At 38.7% G+C, this 17,495-nt stretch overlaps 1 protein-coding gene across 3 annotated transcripts in view; it reads left to right on the top strand.

The window, feature by feature from the left end:
• The first annotated feature begins 561 nt into the window (after positions 1-561).
• Positions 562-17,495, top strand: part of pomgnt1 (protein O-linked mannose N-acetylglucosaminyltransferase 1 (beta 1,2-)) — a 35,093-nt gene continuing 18,159 nt past the window's right edge. For 2 of the 3 annotated variants that reach the window (XR_013655608.1, XR_013655607.1), the window contains exons 1-21: positions 562-1,077; positions 2,344-2,446; positions 2,692-2,807; positions 2,880-2,945; positions 3,390-3,503; positions 3,579-3,696; positions 4,464-4,562; positions 4,765-4,892; positions 6,066-6,136; positions 6,611-6,686; positions 7,323-7,406; positions 9,245-9,286; positions 9,376-9,434; positions 10,149-10,221; positions 10,971-11,099; positions 11,288-11,413; positions 11,597-11,661; positions 11,736-11,780; positions 11,858-11,993; positions 12,071-12,180; positions 13,299-13,388. Coding sequence is in view for 1 of the 3 variants with exons in the window: in XM_004068140.5 (XP_004068188.1) it covers positions 958-1,077; positions 2,344-2,446; positions 2,692-2,807; positions 2,880-2,945; positions 3,390-3,503; positions 3,579-3,696; positions 4,464-4,562; positions 4,765-4,892; positions 6,066-6,136; positions 6,611-6,686; positions 7,323-7,406; positions 9,245-9,286; positions 9,376-9,434; positions 10,149-10,221; positions 10,971-11,099; positions 11,288-11,413; positions 11,597-11,661; positions 11,736-11,780; positions 11,858-11,993; positions 12,071-12,180; positions 13,299-13,380 (1,962 nt within the window). In the remaining 2 variants the exon portion in view is untranslated. Of the gene's footprint in view, positions 1,078-2,343; positions 2,447-2,691; positions 2,808-2,879; positions 2,946-3,389; positions 3,504-3,578; positions 3,697-4,463; positions 4,563-4,764; positions 4,893-6,065; positions 6,137-6,610; positions 6,687-7,322; positions 7,407-9,244; positions 9,287-9,375; positions 9,435-10,148; positions 10,222-10,970; positions 11,100-11,287; positions 11,414-11,596; positions 11,662-11,735; positions 11,781-11,857; positions 11,994-12,070; positions 12,181-13,298; positions 14,675-17,495 lie in introns of those variants that run through there. The other variant, XM_004068140.5, reaches the window with a different exon arrangement.

A 17,495-nucleotide genomic window follows, 5' to 3' on the forward strand; every position in this document is an offset into this window, starting at 1 on the left:
ACATGTCTCGGCCTAAATACAATAAAAATGACTCATATGTAGACAGTTGATTCATTACATTTTTCAATTTCCTGTAGCCAGTGCTTGCTACACCCACACTGAAATGAAACATGTCTTAAATGTTCTGGCATGGAACAGTTTCCTATATACTATATACCCAACAGAATAGCATAATTTTTACATTCAAGCATCTCAGTGCACTAAATGCAATCTTGTGTGTATCTCATAGTATTTATTACTTGTTGCGACTCTAAAAAAATTATATGACACAATGAAATACTGTTTATTCGGTACCAACTTTTTGCTATTATTTGTTTGTTTTAACTTGATTTTTTTCTTTTCTTTTTGACTTTTCATAGAAATCCTCATAAGCTAAAGCTGTTTCACCTCTTAAGATTTTATTCTGTCAAATTCCATCTTTATATCAGTTCAAAATTTACTCAGACCTGCATTGTATTATTTTATACATTTCTTGCACTTATTCCCTTTTATTTTCTGTGTAACTTGCTTTTTTAAAAGAAAAAGAAAAACATAGTTTCAGCTGCATGAGAATTTCCTTGCAATCCACTCCAGTCCACCAGGTGGCGGTAGCGTTATTTCAGATTCGTTGAAACCCGCCGGGAAGCCAAGAGGAAGACCGGTTTCCTGTGCTGCAGAAGCTCGGGTAGCAAATGGGTAGCATGTAGCTGTAGCAGGAGGTAGAAAGTTCTGACTTTATCTCTGGGCTGTAAAAACAAAATAGATAACGTTCGGTTTCCTGACTTCACCGTGAGTATTTATGAGTCCGCTTCAGGTCGTTGGAGAGCGCGAGGGTTTTTGTCTCGTGGTCGTGAAGCAGGCAGCACCTGAACTTGATGAGCAGCAAGTGACTGTTCTGAATCTGACCTTTATCGGGGGCTCTTCACGAGATGTTGACGGTGATAAAGATGATCATGAGGATGATGATGATATGAGGGCATGGAGACCTGGACCCCCAACCCGCGAGCCAAACCGTTCATCCCACGTCAGCAGAGGAGCTGGTATCTAACCTGGAAGTACCAACTGACCAACAAGAGGACGATCCGGCGGTTCTGCCAGGTCAGTCGCTTGTTTTGCTGCTCCGTTTGCGGGGGAAGACCTTTATCCAGCCCGCTTCTTCTGAGAAGTGATTACTGAACCCCTAAGGCGTTCAAAATTAAATGGATACTTTCAAATGTAATGTTGATCAGGATGGAGAAAAGTTCCTTCTTGGTTTACCCCAACGTCGAAGAAGGTAATGTTTTCCACCCATGTAGCCAAATATAGCCCTAAAACATGACACTAAATACAGTTTACGTATAATTTAAATTGCTTCAAATTATCAATTAAAAATGTAAACCAGCAACTAAGAAGAAGAAAAAAATTGATTGAGACAATTTTTTGAGGTTATAATTTTAATGCCAAAGTCACTAATGTAACCTTCAGAATTATATTTGTTTAGAGAATTTGACAACCTTTAGTCCAGGAAGACAATATTTCCTTTTCTCGTTTTTTGTGGGATCATGAGGGACACCTGCATAAAATGTATATAGATGAAATCTTAATTTCCTTTTTATTTAAAGTCCCAACTCTAATCATCTTTGGATCTATTTTCAAAGCGTTCCCAGTGGTCTTTTTATTATGATTTTGCTGTTTTATATATATATATATATATATATATATATATATATATATATATATATATATATAAATAAAAGGTCTTTTTCTCGGACATAGTTTCTGGAGGGCGGCAGTAGTTCAATAGAGATTTGCCTCTGAACTGTGGGCAAGAACGTTGGAGCAGAGCAGCTGTTGCTGAGAGCTTTCTGTTTACATGTTTTCCGACTAGCTCACAGTCCCCCACAACCCCCAGTCTAACATTACGGGTGCAGCATAAATGGCGAGCAATATTGGAGCTATCCAGCTGGAAAGTTTTGAGCCAGGTATCAGCTCTGATGAGGAAAACAAAGATGTTTTCAGAATTGTCGATTCGAACAACCCGGGAAAATATGGAATGCACTATATGTTTGGATTTCTTTAATTCCTACAATTCTTAGAGTTTATGACGTGTGCAGCAGCAAGATGATGGAAGCAGAAGAATTAAGCCTGGTGTGATCTGGCTTGTCTTGTTGCCATGGTTGTATGCAGACTTGCACCAAGACACTGAAGATGAACGCCTGAACTGGCTTTTAATACTTTAGGCTCATCCAAACCTAAACTAAGAAATTATAGGGATGGCAAATACGAAAATTAATTGGCTCTCAGGAGGTTCAGGATTCTTTGCCCTCTAGTGGGGATGTGGTGGAAGTGCGTTTGCCGCTCTAAGTCTGCGTATTCCCTCTGCAGGCCGGCGCCGTGCTGTTTCTCCTCATCACCGTCATTGTCAACATTAAGCTCATCCTGGACACCAGAAGAGTTGCGAATGAAGATGCAGCAGCACAGGAGTACGGTAAGAACAATGAACAAAGAACAATTTTGCAAAATTTCTTAATTTCAGGTTGAATTCATGCTTTATTACATGTTCTCAATAAACATTGAATCTTTAAGGCCTCTGGCTCTGACTGTAGGAGTGAGAGCTTATAGCAGAGGTTTTTTTTATTTAGGTTTATCATTAACTAATAATGTTAAAGCAAAATGAGTGAATGAAGGAAGGAAGGAAAACTCTAAAATTGTCTCTAAAATAATTTGTTGCAGAAGACGTTATCCCCAACATGGAGACCCCACAGAGGCCAGCCAACAGACGCAAAGTCCTGGACATCGAAGTCTATTCCAGCCGCTCCAAGGTCTACGTGGCTGTCGACGGCACAACTGTGAGTGACTCCACCGGTGCACTGATGAAACCACAGACCTTCGACTAGCTTAACCGCGCTGCTCGCCTGCAGGTGCTGGAGGACGACATGCGAGAGCAAAGCCGAGGCATCCATGTGATAGTCCTCAACCAGGCGACTGTGAGAAACCGATCCCTGTGTGGTTGTTTTTCATGTGAAAGGAGAGGAGAAGTTGGATTTGTTCAGCATTTAGCCTTTCAATTAGCGTTAGTCTTTTTATCCACACTAGTTGAGCAAAATTTCGTTTCAGTTTTTGAAAAGAAGAGCTGATGGTAGAAAAAGAAAAAAACATTGAAAACTTTCTTTATTTAAGTCAACAGCAAAATGCTCAAATGACATTTTATGTTGCAGCACGACTTTAAAAAGTCAAAATCTCAAAGTGTAAACATGTCATTAGAGGTGTTTCAAACCTGTCTTTGCACAAATTAAGTCTAATAAACTTGATCTTGAACAAAAATAACAGAAATCCTGGTATTATTTACAAAACGTTATGATGTCAGTATATTTTTTTGTTCTGTTTTTTGTTAGAAAGCTCTGGTAAAACAGTCTGTTTGTGTGTCCCAGGGTCATGTTATGGCCAAGAGAATTTTTGACACCTACTCCCCACATGAGGACGAAGCCATGATCCTCTTCCTCAACATGGTGACTCGAGGAAGAATCCTTATTTTCACCATAAAGGTCGGCTGCATCTCTCTCTCTCAAGGAGATTTTTAAGGTTTCTTATTTCTGACCCCGACTGAGTTTGTCTCACAGGACGAGGGAACTTTCCACCTGAAGAACGCAGCGAAGAACCTGCTGAAAGGTCTGGGCAGCCAGGCGTCCCTCAGCCTCAACTGGAGAGACATGTGGACTCTGGTGACCAAGAAAGGAGGTGGAGAAGCTTACTTCATACTGAACGCTCTATGATTTTATTCTTTTAGCAGAATGATGTCATCATCATTAATACATGTTATTTATACGTATTAGTTATACTGAAGTATGTGGAGAAAAAAACAGCGAAAAGATTTTACGAAAGAACTAAGAACTTCAATTTAAAATAACTGCTTAATTCTCTTTACAGAGATATTCTAAAATACTAGAAAAACTATTTAATTCTAAATGCACCTATAGATGGACCTAAGAATTAAATATGGTGAAACTCAACTGAAACCAAAATGCCTCAATCAAAGATACAATTTCTTTATAAAATGCTAAATGATGCAGTTAATCTTGTAAAATCCTCTAAAAATGATTAAATAAATGCAAAACCAACCTCAATCATTAAAAAAAATGAATTAAATAGTTTATTACTAGTTTATCACTGCTGCATAGTATTGTTTGGCAAAAATGGTTGTTTTATGGTGGAATGTAAAAGTCTGGATTTGTTTAATAAAGCATCTATAAAAAAAGCTAATTTTTCATTTTTAAGTATAAAATCGTTTTAATCCTTTGGGACATTTGATAGAAAATCTAGAAAAAACAAAAACTAAAAAATGGATTCTTTATTTATTTGGTGGAATAGATATTTTAAGATTTTTTTTTTAAATGTAACAAAAAAAGCACTTGTTCATTTATTTTACTTATTCTACAAAATGTTCTTGTTGTGATTTTTGACATTGATGGAAGGGACACTGATTGGTCCTGTGTTCATGTCTCCAGGTCAGGTCTACGGAGAGAAGCATTCCAAGTCTCCGGCTCTGTCCACCTGGGGGGACCCGGTGCTGCTGAAAACAGAGGTGCAGCTGACGGCCTCAGAAGGTTCGAGTCAGACGGAGCATCAGGGAAAACTGAAAAGTCCCAAAGTGACTTTAAAACCATTTAATCAAGACTTACTTTTATCTGTTTTGTCGTGCTTTTAAGTTTATTTAAAGGCTCTTCCAGAGTGTCTGAAAAGCTTTTTTTCTCGGTTGTGTATCTTATTGCAGTGCTTATTATCTTTGTGCATTCTTGTGTGGTGCAGAAGCGGAATGCCTCTGGGCTGACACGGAGCTCAACAGGAGAAGGAAACTCTTCTGCAGCAAGGTGGAGGGATACGGCAGCATCTGCAGCTGCAAAGACCCCGCCCCCATTGAGTTCAACCCCGACCCTGTACGGCCGTAAACCCTCCGCTCACTTTTTCACAATGAGATCATTAACGCCTTAGTCACAACTGCCCTTACGGGTGGATATGGGCTGTCTGCAGGGGAAGAATGGGCAAACCTGTACAAGGCTGCAGGAGATATCAAGGTTGTAGATCGTTTGTAGAGTGAAAATGCTCGTCCACATTTTTTCTACAAGCACGCGGTGGGCGATAGACGAACACTTATACGACACGTGAAAAGTAGGTGTAATGCAGGCCTGTGGTACGGCATGTTTTCATTTTCTTCAACCTCCCCAAATCCCCCACACTCTGCCAGGGGCAACGTGCATTGAAAGTTAATACAGTTTAACTTTGACCAATCAGGGACTCTGATTTGGTAGTGAGTCATGGATGGCGTCCCTTTTAGTTCACAGAAGAATGAATGATTGCGTTTTGTGCCCGGTTGGAATTCTGACACCAAATCTTTCATGAATGGGAATAGAGCTGTCACAGAAAAAGCCTGAAGCAAGATTCTTGAGATTTGTGCCGCTTCAACACTGCGTGCCAAGCCCTTTTCCAGCTGTAGGTACATGCGCTAGTATCAAACAGCCACAGTCCAGTGTGAACACCGTATGCCAAACGCGCCACACTTGTCCTGCCTGAATGTAGCATTAGAAATGATAACACTAGTTTATGCGGCCATCATACGGGCGTCCTACTGGCATTTGTGTATCATCTGCACAACCTGCATGCTCAGTAGTGGCCCAGTACACACACCTTACTAACGACTGGAGTGTGGCATAAGGCCACTCACTGACGTTCAGTCGTTCGGTGCCTTTACGTCATAAAGGAGTTGACATTATCCTTGCACTCCCCTCAAGATTCCTCCACTCCTCTACAACCCTCCACGGGCCGGACAACCAAAACACCTAGAGCACCTGTACGGAGGCATGTGACTAAGGCTCGAGCTACATTTGATACAGGAATCATTTTAGCAGAACAAATAAATTCACACATTTCCTAGATTTTGGGTTTTTTGTCTTATATTAAAATGTCCTCATTTTTGAAGAATCAGTATTTAACTTGAGAAAGGTTTGATTAGAAAAAACATGGCGTCTGAATTATTCTGGTTTCAGGTTTAGAACATGTGCTTCAACATGTGCTCACATTAAATAATATGTGGACTTTCTCTCCGCTTTTAGCTTCCAAACAACAATGTCTACAATGTCCCAGTGGCTGTTATCGCAGGGAACAGACCCAACTACTTGTACAGGTGAGGAATTTAAGCAGCCTGATTCCACATGTGCTTAAAAGCATGTTTTTTTTTTCTATTTAAAGTCACCTCCAAATCATTATTCTCCACTTAGCTGAAATAGTTCCAACTGTTTAAATCTAAAGGCAAGTTCAGGTAAACCTTTGCTGCAGAAACATCGACTTTTTAAGGAATTCTTTGATGATTTAAAGTCTCAATTTTCAGCCCTTGTGTCCAAAGTCACCTTACCTCTGACTGATTGTTTTAATGTGCAAATAAAAGGAATAAATGAGCTTGAAAGTTGTTAAAATTGTCAAAGTTAAACAGTCGTCTAAAAAAGGCTCCCCCAAACATTTGACAAAAATTCAACCACATCAGCAGTCATGGGGTGTAGGTTTTGCTACAGCTCTGAAGAAAGAAATTCCTGTAGCCAAGTGTTAACATTATTCTTAAGGAAACTACAACTAATAACTTTGTTTTTGTTCTTTTTTTCAGGATGCTGAGGTCGCTTCTTTCAGCTAACGGCGTCAACCCCCACATGATCACCGTCTTCATTGACGGATACTATGAGGTCCATTTATTGTTTCATTCATCACAATTTATTGTTTCTGGAATGAATTTGTTTTTTTTTTCCCCTTTATTTTCGAGGCACCTGTTCAAACACTGTTCAGGCTCCTGAACCGTTTAAAAGTACTGGAGACGCTACATTTAGCAATGTTGGAAATAAACAGAACTTTATTTCCTCAACCTGCCCTCAACTCAGAGGCAATTTGCCTGCTGCTCTGCAGAAGCTATGTCTTAGAAATTGACACAGGTTTTTTTGATTTTGGCTACAAAAGAAAAGCAGGATCAGAATGAACCCATAAGAACCCATGGTGACATCAGTGTAACACAAAAATATCAGAAATTTATCCTGTGGTCAACTTGGTTTATAGTAAAAGGCACATCATTTTATTATTTTATAAAAAATGGGTCTGAAAACCCACTGGGAACACTTTTATATTGGATCAAAAGAGGATTGGAGTGGGACTTTAATGCCTTTGATCGCCCGCCCCAGATATAACAGGGTTATAGATCTGTTTTATTGTGAAATCATGCTCAGCAACACAACTTCAGTCGATTTCAGGAGCAAATTTTTTTTTTTTTTTTAATATTCAGATCAGGTAAAATATTTCAATTTGTGATTTATTTCTTTTTTTTAAACCAGGAACCGATGGATGTGGTGGAGCTGTTTGGACTGAAGGGAGTTCAGCACACACCAATCAGCATCAAGAATGCCCGGGTGTCCCAGGTAAACTGCAGTAAGACCTGAACATGTTCAGCATCAAAGAGAGACAGGGATGCTTGAGCCTATCCCAAATAATTCAGAACAAAATTTGTCACAAAATGATTCTCAGAAAACTGTAAGCCTTTTGAATAACTTCCCAATTAGCAGGAACTAGCTATTCTTTAGCTTTACAAGCCAAACGAGTTGATTACTGTAAAAATAAAATGGGACTGCACTAATAGAGAAAGTGATCCCTAATTTTTGTTTAAATGTCACAGTTAATATTCATCTGTAAGGCTGCATTACACTTTCTGACAGTTTTTGAACAACCATGAATACATAGTTGCATGAACGGGTCCTGTGCTACATTTTGGCTAGGCAGTACAAGTGTCCACTTTCAATGAAAAGTCTATGTAAAAGCACATAAATGCACATTTCGAGGTTCGGCGTGATACGTCTGAGGGTTCTGCCCCAGGAACATTTTGAAAATGAGGACATTTTGTGCATTTTCCAGGCATCTGTGGCATTATCTCAGCTGATTTGAAGCAATCGCAAGTTATATCGTCTTCGCAATACTGATCACTGATATCGCATATGCCGAGTTTTCCTCATATCGTGCAACCCTAATAAATTCACAAAGTCAATGAAGAGATTTACAGACTCAGCTTAATGTTGGTTTCGAGTGCATCGAAACCAACATTAAGCTGAATGAATGTTGGTTGAATTAAGCTCAATGAAGTAAACATCAGAAAGGTGAAAATAAATTCATGATAACATCATACATTATAGTTATCCCAAAAAAACATAATTCAAACAAATAAAATGTACATTTTAAATGTTATTTAAAAAAAGTTCCTACACCCTAAATCTCAATGCTTTAAGTTACACAATCAAAATGTGTATATCATATTCAAATTTTCCTCAGATATACACCTTATTTAAGATATTGGCTCCAAAATGGGACCTCAATTGTTTTTTTAAAAACATAATTTGAACATTTTAATCCATTAAAATGAGTGGTAAAGAGTTCCACACTGTTATGGCTCTAAAATTCAGGGTTTTTAAGAAAATTGGTCTTAGCTTTTGAAATCTGAAACTGGTTCAAACTAAACCCTGTTCTCTCCTACTTCAAGTGAAACAGACAGAACTTAATGCTGCTCTGTCATGAACTTTAGGCCATCTGAGGTCAGCTTGTTTGTCGTGCATGGTGTTGTTTGTACATCTGAGTTCTAAACGGGCAGCTTTATTTTGCATTACCTGGACTTGATCTATTTTTCTCAGCAGTAGCCCATGTTGCCTGGCAGTAATCTAGTTGGGAGATGACCAAAGTCCTGAAAACTAGTCTGGCTGGGTCAGAGCTTGGCTTCTGTTACCTGTTCTACACTGATTCTTCAAGTTAACATGAGATGTTAAGAGCCAACTTGTTTTCAATAACCCATTATTACATTACCCATACATATACATATACATTATTACATACAGCCTTCAGCTCATTATTTAAAACAGATGACAAGTTCTTGCAGATGCATAAACAGTGGTATCGTCGACATATATAACTCATTTGGAATATTTGAAAACTAGTGGTTGGTCATCAGTGTAGTTACTGTATAATAGAGGAGCTAGGCAGCTGCCTTGTGGTAGGTTAATAAACCTTTTTTTTTTTGCACAAGCCTCGAGCTTAAGTGAGGTGACAGATGCGCATATCACATCTGGTGTAAACACAGTATTAATCCTCAAAGTAATAGTCGTAATTTTTTGTTAATCTCTTGATTTTACCCTATATAATCTAAACACGTTGGGTTTATGAAACAACTTCAGACCTCCACCAACTCTAAACCTCTGATTTTATTTTCTTATCTCAGCACTACAAGGCGAGTCTGACCGCAACTTTTAACCTCCATCCGGTGAGTCTCACCTCCTCCACGGTTATCAGTTTGCCGCTGCGTAGATCAGATCTAGCTGCGTCACTGATTGTTTATCTTAATAAAATTAGGAAGCCAACTTTGCTGTTGTACTGGAAGAAGACCTGGATGTCTCCATCGACTTCTTCAGGTAGGTCCTGACACCTGCTGTTGAAGATGATCAGATAATCAAGCAATTAACAAGGAGGAGAAGGAGGAGGAGGGCGACGAGATCTTCTTTTAAAATGGATTTAAATGTGACTGCACCAAGCTGCTTTTTTGTGTCATCATAAATCAAAGGAGCATTAAAGAGCTTTTTTTGATGGCCACTGTTGGTATTTCTAATGAAGTTTCTCTGGTTTTACTCCAAACACTAACTGTAAGGCCAGTGAACCACTAGGTGGCAGTAGACTCACTCTGGTGAAGCAGCTCTGCAGGTTTTCTTTGTTAGATCCTTCCTGCTTTGAACACATTTTTTTTTAGCCCTAAAAGCTCAATTTTCCCTCCCGTGCAGCTGATCCGTTTGAAGATGGTTTCATAGGCACTCACCGCTGTCATCTCCTTCCATTAGTGCAATTGAGCTTTCAGCTGTCAAAAAATAACCAGGTTTCTTTACTTTTCTGTCACAAGAGGAGTCCATCCATAATCCCGTCCAGATGTTTTCTTATCAGATATCTAGTTTTATTGTGAACACTTTCTGTAGCTCTTTATTCTGAACAGATAAGTGCTTCTTCTTTAAATCCTTTAATTCTTCCTGTTTTAACACAGCTCTCTTACAGAGACAGTTCAGTTAGTGAATGGTTGTAATGAATGTATCTGATGTTTGCCATTGGTTTTGACAAGTTTTTGTCCTTCTTTTGTTCAGTTTCCTGAGTCAGACCATCCACCTCCTGGATGAAGACGACAGTCTGTACTGCATCTCTGCCTGGAATGATCAGGTAAGCTAGGACTGACGGACTCGCTTACCTTCTCTGTGTAAATATAAACACCAGCTAAGCCGGTTTTGCTTATAATTCAAGGCTTGTTATAATTTACATTGATGTATATTTTGGAGTATAATTTATTTTTGGTTTAAATGTTTATTTCCCCACTAATAACCACTAGAGGGCACTGTAGGTGTGTGTACTTTTTTTATTTCCGACATAAACACAGAAGAAGCGCTCCGTCTAATCAGTGGAGTCCAAAACAAACATAGAGAAGAATATGATTGTTTTTCTCCTGAACTTTATAATATTTTTAGGACAGATCATCATTCAGATGCAGCTCCTGCAGCAGATGGTGAACCTCACAGTACCAGGAGAGTCTCTGAATGATGTCATGAAACCGGACGTGGAGACATAGAGCTCTTCGAAATAAATAAACCTGATTTCTCAACATCCAAATCTTCCATGCATTGTAAATGAGATATACACAGAGAAAGCTAGTACCGGTAGTGATGAAGAATAAAACTTTTGACAGTATCTCTCCTCCCACACGCAGCACAAGCGTCTAGTTTATGAACCTATTTTTGCTGCGAATTTAATGCATGTCAAAAAAGAGGCGGCCGACGCGAATTTGACTCGCAAATTACTTTCAGTGTGAATGCAGCTTTAGACTTTCATTGATTCAAACCCTAAGAAGAGCAGCTGCTTTAAGGAGTTAAGTTACTTTTGACTTTAAAGTCATAGATGTTGCTGTTGTTATTTAGGGGTACGAGCACACAGCAGAGGACCCATCCCTGCTCTACAGGGTGGAGAGCATGCCGGGTCTGGGCTGGGTTCTCAAGAGGAGCATCTATAAAGATGAGCTGGAACCAAAATGGCCGACACCTGAGAAGGTACAAAGCACCCTTTGATTGTTCTTTTATTGTTCAAAACTATCAAATCTTTGGTAAATTGAGTCTTCTGGGCATTTTAGTGTTTTAGCAAATTTCGTTGAACTGTTCTTCCTTTGATGCTGATTGGATTTCGGTCTTTACAAACCGTCTCATTCCTGTCCTTGTGATACCCGTGTTGTATGTTGTAGCTATGGGACTGGGACATGTGGATGAGGATGCCGGAGCAGAGGAGAGGCAGGGAGTGCATCATCCCCGACGTGTCGCGCTCGTACCACTTCGGCATCATCGGCCTCAACATGAACGGCTATTTCCACGTAAAATCTTCAAAAATGTGTCTTACTTCTGTGCACGTCTCAAAACCAAGAACACTTTAGTGCAAAATTCCTAAAGCTCCCAAATTTAATTCTGAAGGAGTCAAAATTGAAAAAAAGAAGGAAAAAAAAAGGGATCCTGATTGTTTTTTTTATTTTATTTCACCTCTGCGTTTTGGTTTGTAGGAGGTTTACTTTAAGAAGCACAAGTTCAACACAGTTCCCAATGTGCAGCTGAAGAACGTGGACAGGTGAGTCCACCTGCTGGCCTGATACTTGAATCTTTCGAACCCTGGACACTGATCGGTTTTGTTGGGCTCTACAGTTTAAAGAAAGACGCCTATGAAGTGGAAATTCAGAAGCTGCTGAAGTGAGTCAGTGAGTTCTTTAAAAGTCTCCTGAACGGTTGGCGAAAGGCTGAGTGATCGGGTGGGTTTGTGTTCCCAGAGAGGCAGAGGTGCTGGACCACTCCAAAAACCCCTGTGAGGACTCATTCGTGCCAGACACTGAGGGGAAGACTTACGTCATGTTTGTGAAGATGGACTCCGAGGCGGACACGACCACGTGGACCGAACTCGCCAAGGTAGAAACGCCTCTGAGCCGCTGGAGAAGTTTGGCTTTTGTTGAAGGATCTGGAAGCATTCTCCTCTCGTCCCGCAGTGCCTGCATGTTTGGGACCTGGATGTTCGAGGATATCATAACGGCCTCTGGAGGCTCTTTAGGAAGAGAAATCACATCTTGGTCGTGGCTGTGCCCATCTCCCCTTACTCGTGAGTAATACTTGGACGCCAACGCAGGCCAATGTTCAGATTAGATTTGGGAGTTGATTCTCTGTTCCAGTCAAAGAGCAGCAGTTTAACCCCGTAGCACCCAGAGCTTTAGCTCCAATGTTGAAAATCTCCTGACTATTGTAACTTTTCAACTGTTTATGCAATTAACATATTTCCAGCTGGTTTAGAAGCGCAGGAAAGCGCTTTGCTTTTCTTTATTGCCATTTGTGAAGATATTCAATTGGCGTTTTCTGATCCTGAGTTCATGTCTTTGAAATTCCAATGTAAACATTTTTAGTTCTAGGCCTACCGTGTTTTCCGGACTATAAGTCGCACCGGAGTATAGGTCGCACCAGCCCAAAAATGCATTATAAAGTAGAAAAAAACACAGATAAGTCGCACTGGACTATAAGTCGCATTTTAACTTTCACAACCTTATATGACACAATCATAGCAGACTGTTTATCTAATAATTTCACAGTAATTTTTTCTCATACTTATTTATTTTTCTTTTCATGAAGCATCATTGGCCAACTAATACTCTGTTTTCATCCTGTATTTGTAGAAACAGTTGTCATTTTTATTGCATTTCTGAATCTATGAAATCATTGGAAAATAGAATATTATGTTCTTAGCCTTCAAGATCTTACTGTAAAAAAAAGATTTGTTGATTCTCTGAGTCACTTAACATACTCTTAACACTTAACATACCTCATACATCAAATTGACCCAGGAACATCATCTCTGTTCCTCATAAATGTACATAACAGGAGGGTTAACAATGTATAAATTTCAATTTATTTCTAATATAAGTCGCTGCGGAGTATAAGTCGCACCCCTTGCCAAACTATGAAAAAAAGGGCGACTTATAGTCCGGAAAATACGGTAATTCTTGAGTAGAGAATTTTTGGCCTATTAAATATCCAGATAAAATAAAAATAAAAATAATAACTGTATAGTCACTGAAACTTAAGCCGTCATCTGCTGCGTTCATATTGGACGATTCCCACATCAAATTCTCATCTGCCGCCTCTCTTCGACGTGCACATTGCGCTTGATGTTAAAAGTAGCATAAAGACATTTTTCATCCATGTATTTGTTTTTTGCTTGTTTTTTAGTGTGAGGAAGCCGGCTGCCGTCACTCCAATTCACATAGAACCTGCTCCCAAAGAAGAAGGAGCGCCGGTGGAGCCACTGTAGAATCGATGGTATATTTCCGCCTTAACGTCCCCTACTGGTCGTCCTGGAGCCTCAGACACTAAACAAAAAAAAATTCTTGACATTTTTTATTCAATAATTTGGAGTTGGCTAAACTCCTAGTTGCACATCTATGTCCATCCTGCAGAATTTGAGCGCTCGAGTGTCAGCCGCTGCTTTTCTGTCTCCACGACAACCGTTTTTTTCAGCTGACACAAGAAAAAGCACCAAAATTCTGAAGTCATCTTCTCTGCTTATTAACTACTGAACACATTACCCAACAAACCCTTTCTTTTAACTTATCTCTATTTATTTTCCATCAGTTTTGAGTTTTGTTTTTTAAGGAAAAAAGGTAAAAAATAATTTATCAATGCCTGAATATTTCAAGAGCCTAAGATGATGTATATACATGCAGATACATATATATATTTTCTAAAAACAACAAATATGGTCCATGAATTTTTTACTGCTGGATTACAGCCTGCATGAGGGAGCCTCATGGGTTTTTTCTGCTTCTGAAATGAAATCTTTCACACCCAAACATGGACAAAATTCCCATTTTTAGCAAAATGAAACGCCTCATTACACATTCATTTAGAATAAAGAACAGAAACTTTGACATGGACCGACACATTTTACCAACTTGGATTTTTCCAAACTAAGAATTGATTATTATTATTATTGTGGATCTAAGCTAAAACATTTCAATAAGTAAAGAAGAAAAACTGTACAAACATCTGCAAAAAGAATCGACTGTTCCTTATATTTTTGTATTCTATTACTTTTAAACTGAAAAATGTGAGTTGAACAAAAGACTGAAAATGTGTTTTTTTTTCATTGCTTGTTTTAGCACTAAAATAATTTTTGCTCCCCTTAAAAAAACCTTTTATCAAATAGATCATTTAGTTTTTGTTACATCAAATCTTCAAAGAATTTCTACAAATCCTGGAATTCCTTTTTTAAAACTGCCTTGAGTGACTCTGTTCAAAATTGACAGTCCTTATTTTTTATTAAAAAAGTTTTTGGTAGTTTTTAGTACAATTACTTTTTTTATTTTTAAACTAGCTCTCCAAAACGCAAATGGCAATGATTTGCACATTTTAAACTGACATTTTTATTGTTGTTTTTCTTATCATATTTTATTTTGAAAGGACTGAACTGAAGTGAGTGTTTTATTTTAGCAATACAGTCTCTCTAACCCTGCCAGGTGACTTTCAGTCAACCTGTATGATCAACTGGAGTAACTGTATATTTTCTTCCCTCATAATAATAAAAAATGTTTTGTTTTATTTTTAAACTGAGTTTCTTTAAGGGTTTTTTTTCTCCTCCTGTGGGCCACAATATAAGTTCTTTAAATAATTCAGTGACGGATTTATTATTGCTGGATATTATTCATGAAACCAACGAGGAGCTGCTGCTTCAGTTGTTCTCTGCTTGGATGTCAGCAGATTTCCCATGATGCCGTCAGTCACAGCACAGCTGAGAGGAAATGCACACGTTGAGGGAAAAGAATGTAAATCTCTGGGGTTTTGCTCTGCGTGTGTGCGGAGTTCTCCATCCGCTTAGGCTGACCATAAACAAATGTGGCCTCCTGTCCTTCAGCTTTGACCTCCAGACTGTGATCATGAAACATCGCCGCTGCTTAGCTTCATGATTTGTGTTCAGAAGAAGTTGAGTCTCCAAAGAAACAATTAAAATCTTCATTTTATAGTCACTGATAGATCCAGAGCTTATTCTACACAATGGATGAAATATTTGTAATGTGTAACTTAAAAAGAATGTAAGATATTTATGTTCTATGCCGGAGGTCAAGTTTATACTGAAAATGACTGCTGCTTTGCCAGCTCCGTTTGGGCCAACTTCAAGTCATTTGTTCTATAAAAACATGATCATTTCTACAAAAAATAGCATTTCAAGTTATCCCTTGTGCTATGTTGTGGGGTCCAGATTACCCCTCCCTTACATTGACGTGTTCTCCCTACCATGACAAAGGTAGATAAAGGTTAAGAGGATTTCATGTAATCCATGGACACCAGTTTAGCGCACTAGCGCACTCTAGTGGGGTCTAAATGACCCTACTCCTAATGTTAACATGCCTTAAAGCAGTGTTTCTCAATTGTTTTTTGCAAGGCCCCCCTAGGAAAAAAAAATATTTTTGCGTCCCCCCCCACAAACACACATGCACACTCGCAGCAGTGACAATATATTAGGTTAGTATCTATAAAAATTGTGTAAGTATACCTAAAATTATATCTTTTAACATTAACACAAGAAAAAAGAAATATAAATCCACTTTCAATAAATATTAACTTTATTTAGCCACAGAAACCCCGTTCTAGTCTAAAACAGAAATGAAGCTTAAAGTGCCCGAAAAAAAAAACAAATCTGTCATTCCTTATTTAACCCATGTGCTATCCTAGGCAATTTAACATTGGGAGTTGGTTCATCTAGACAGTGCACTGAACCTTTTTTCTTCAATGATTTGTTAACCTCACTGGTGTCCATGGATTACATGAAATCTTTCCACCTTCATCCACCTTTGTCATGGTAAATAGGGAGAACACGTCAATGCAAGGGTGGGGTCATCTAAGATAGCATAAGGGTTAAACTAGAAACATTTTGACCAACTGAACAATTTAATGCTGAGAAAAATAATTCAATTGATAAATAATATTGAATGTAAGTTGATCTGAAACATTAACACCGCAGCACCAATAAATTTAAAGTTTTTAGTCTGAAGAAATAGGTAAAAAACATTGAGCTGATTTTTTTTCTAAGTGATGGATTGTTTATTTCTGATCTCATACAGTGCAGCTGTTTTCCTGCATTACCTGCTGTCTTTATGTCAAATACTGACACCAACTAAACGACAGACAGACAAAGAATACATTATGGAAAATAAAGTCGTCATCAAAATGTCTACAATGGTTCATAAAGAATGACATTATTAGCATGAGCTGAGTAATCTAAAGGCACGTGATGATCCTGGTGTTGCGCAACAGAGGCAAAGTTCCACATGCGCGTTCCACCACGCAGCCTGAGCCCACTATCCCTCCCCTTTCCTTCTCACACACATAGGCGGTTCACAGTTTCAGGCTGTTACAAACTGTGATAGAACAGATAATAGGAAACCAACAGTGGCGCAATTTTTTTTCCAAGCACTGAGCAAGCACACACCCCCCCCCCCCCCCCCCCCCCCCCAGCAATTGCCCGTATTACCCCCAGGTAATACTGCCTTAAAAGGTGTGGACCCCACAAGATACCACAAAGTTATACTTTTAGAGGTCCAATTAGCACGAAAAGTGTGAAAACATGTATTTTAGATCAAATTTAGACTTTCTTTTACTGATATACACTTTTCATGTCCGAGTAGAATTCCACATTAGTCCACATTTGTTGCTGTAACTCTTTTATTTACCATTTCCCTAGGTTTTTTTCAACATATCAAAACCACAACATAAATGCTTACTACAAATGTTAAAGGGTTTATTGTGATTTTCTTAAGCCTTTGACAGTAAACTATATCCATACATATTAATATATTACCCTTTGGCACTCTAAAGAACACATTTTTTATGAAATCTGAGTTATTTTTACAGTAAATTTTCTTACCAGTGAGTAAGAAAACTCGATTTCTGAGGTGCCGCCTATTTCGTCACACCACCCTCGGCAGCGTGTCTGCGTTTCACCCATGAAAACAAACAACATCCGACCTTTTTTCAAAGAGATTTTCATATAGTGCTTATAAAATTTATCTATGTCACAGTGTGAGAACCCGCTTGTTTCTGTCGGTTGGGAAGTGCTGGTCCTCACACAGCAGGTTTTTAGAAAGATGCTTGGAAATGTATGAACGGATGAAAATATCACTTTGCGATTTCTTTTTGTGAGAAATGAACATTATAATACACTTAAAAACTCAAAAAACTTCATTTGCATGATATAGGCCCCTTTAAAGTCCATGGCACTGATCACCTATGTAAGTTTAAAAAAAAAATTAGATTGACATTGCACGTATAAACATCTGCAGCCGTTCATCAGAAGCCACTTTGTATCTGTGTTAAATGTCATTTTTGACTTGCTGAGTGCAGCAATGATGAATGCCTAAAGCCTGAGAGAGA

This window comes from Oryzias latipes, chromosome 4, assembly GCF_053564925.1.
Source record: "Oryzias latipes strain Hd-rR chromosome 4, Olatipes_Hd-rR_3.1".
Classification (NCBI taxonomy): domain Eukaryota; kingdom Metazoa; phylum Chordata; class Actinopteri; order Beloniformes; family Adrianichthyidae; genus Oryzias; species Oryzias latipes.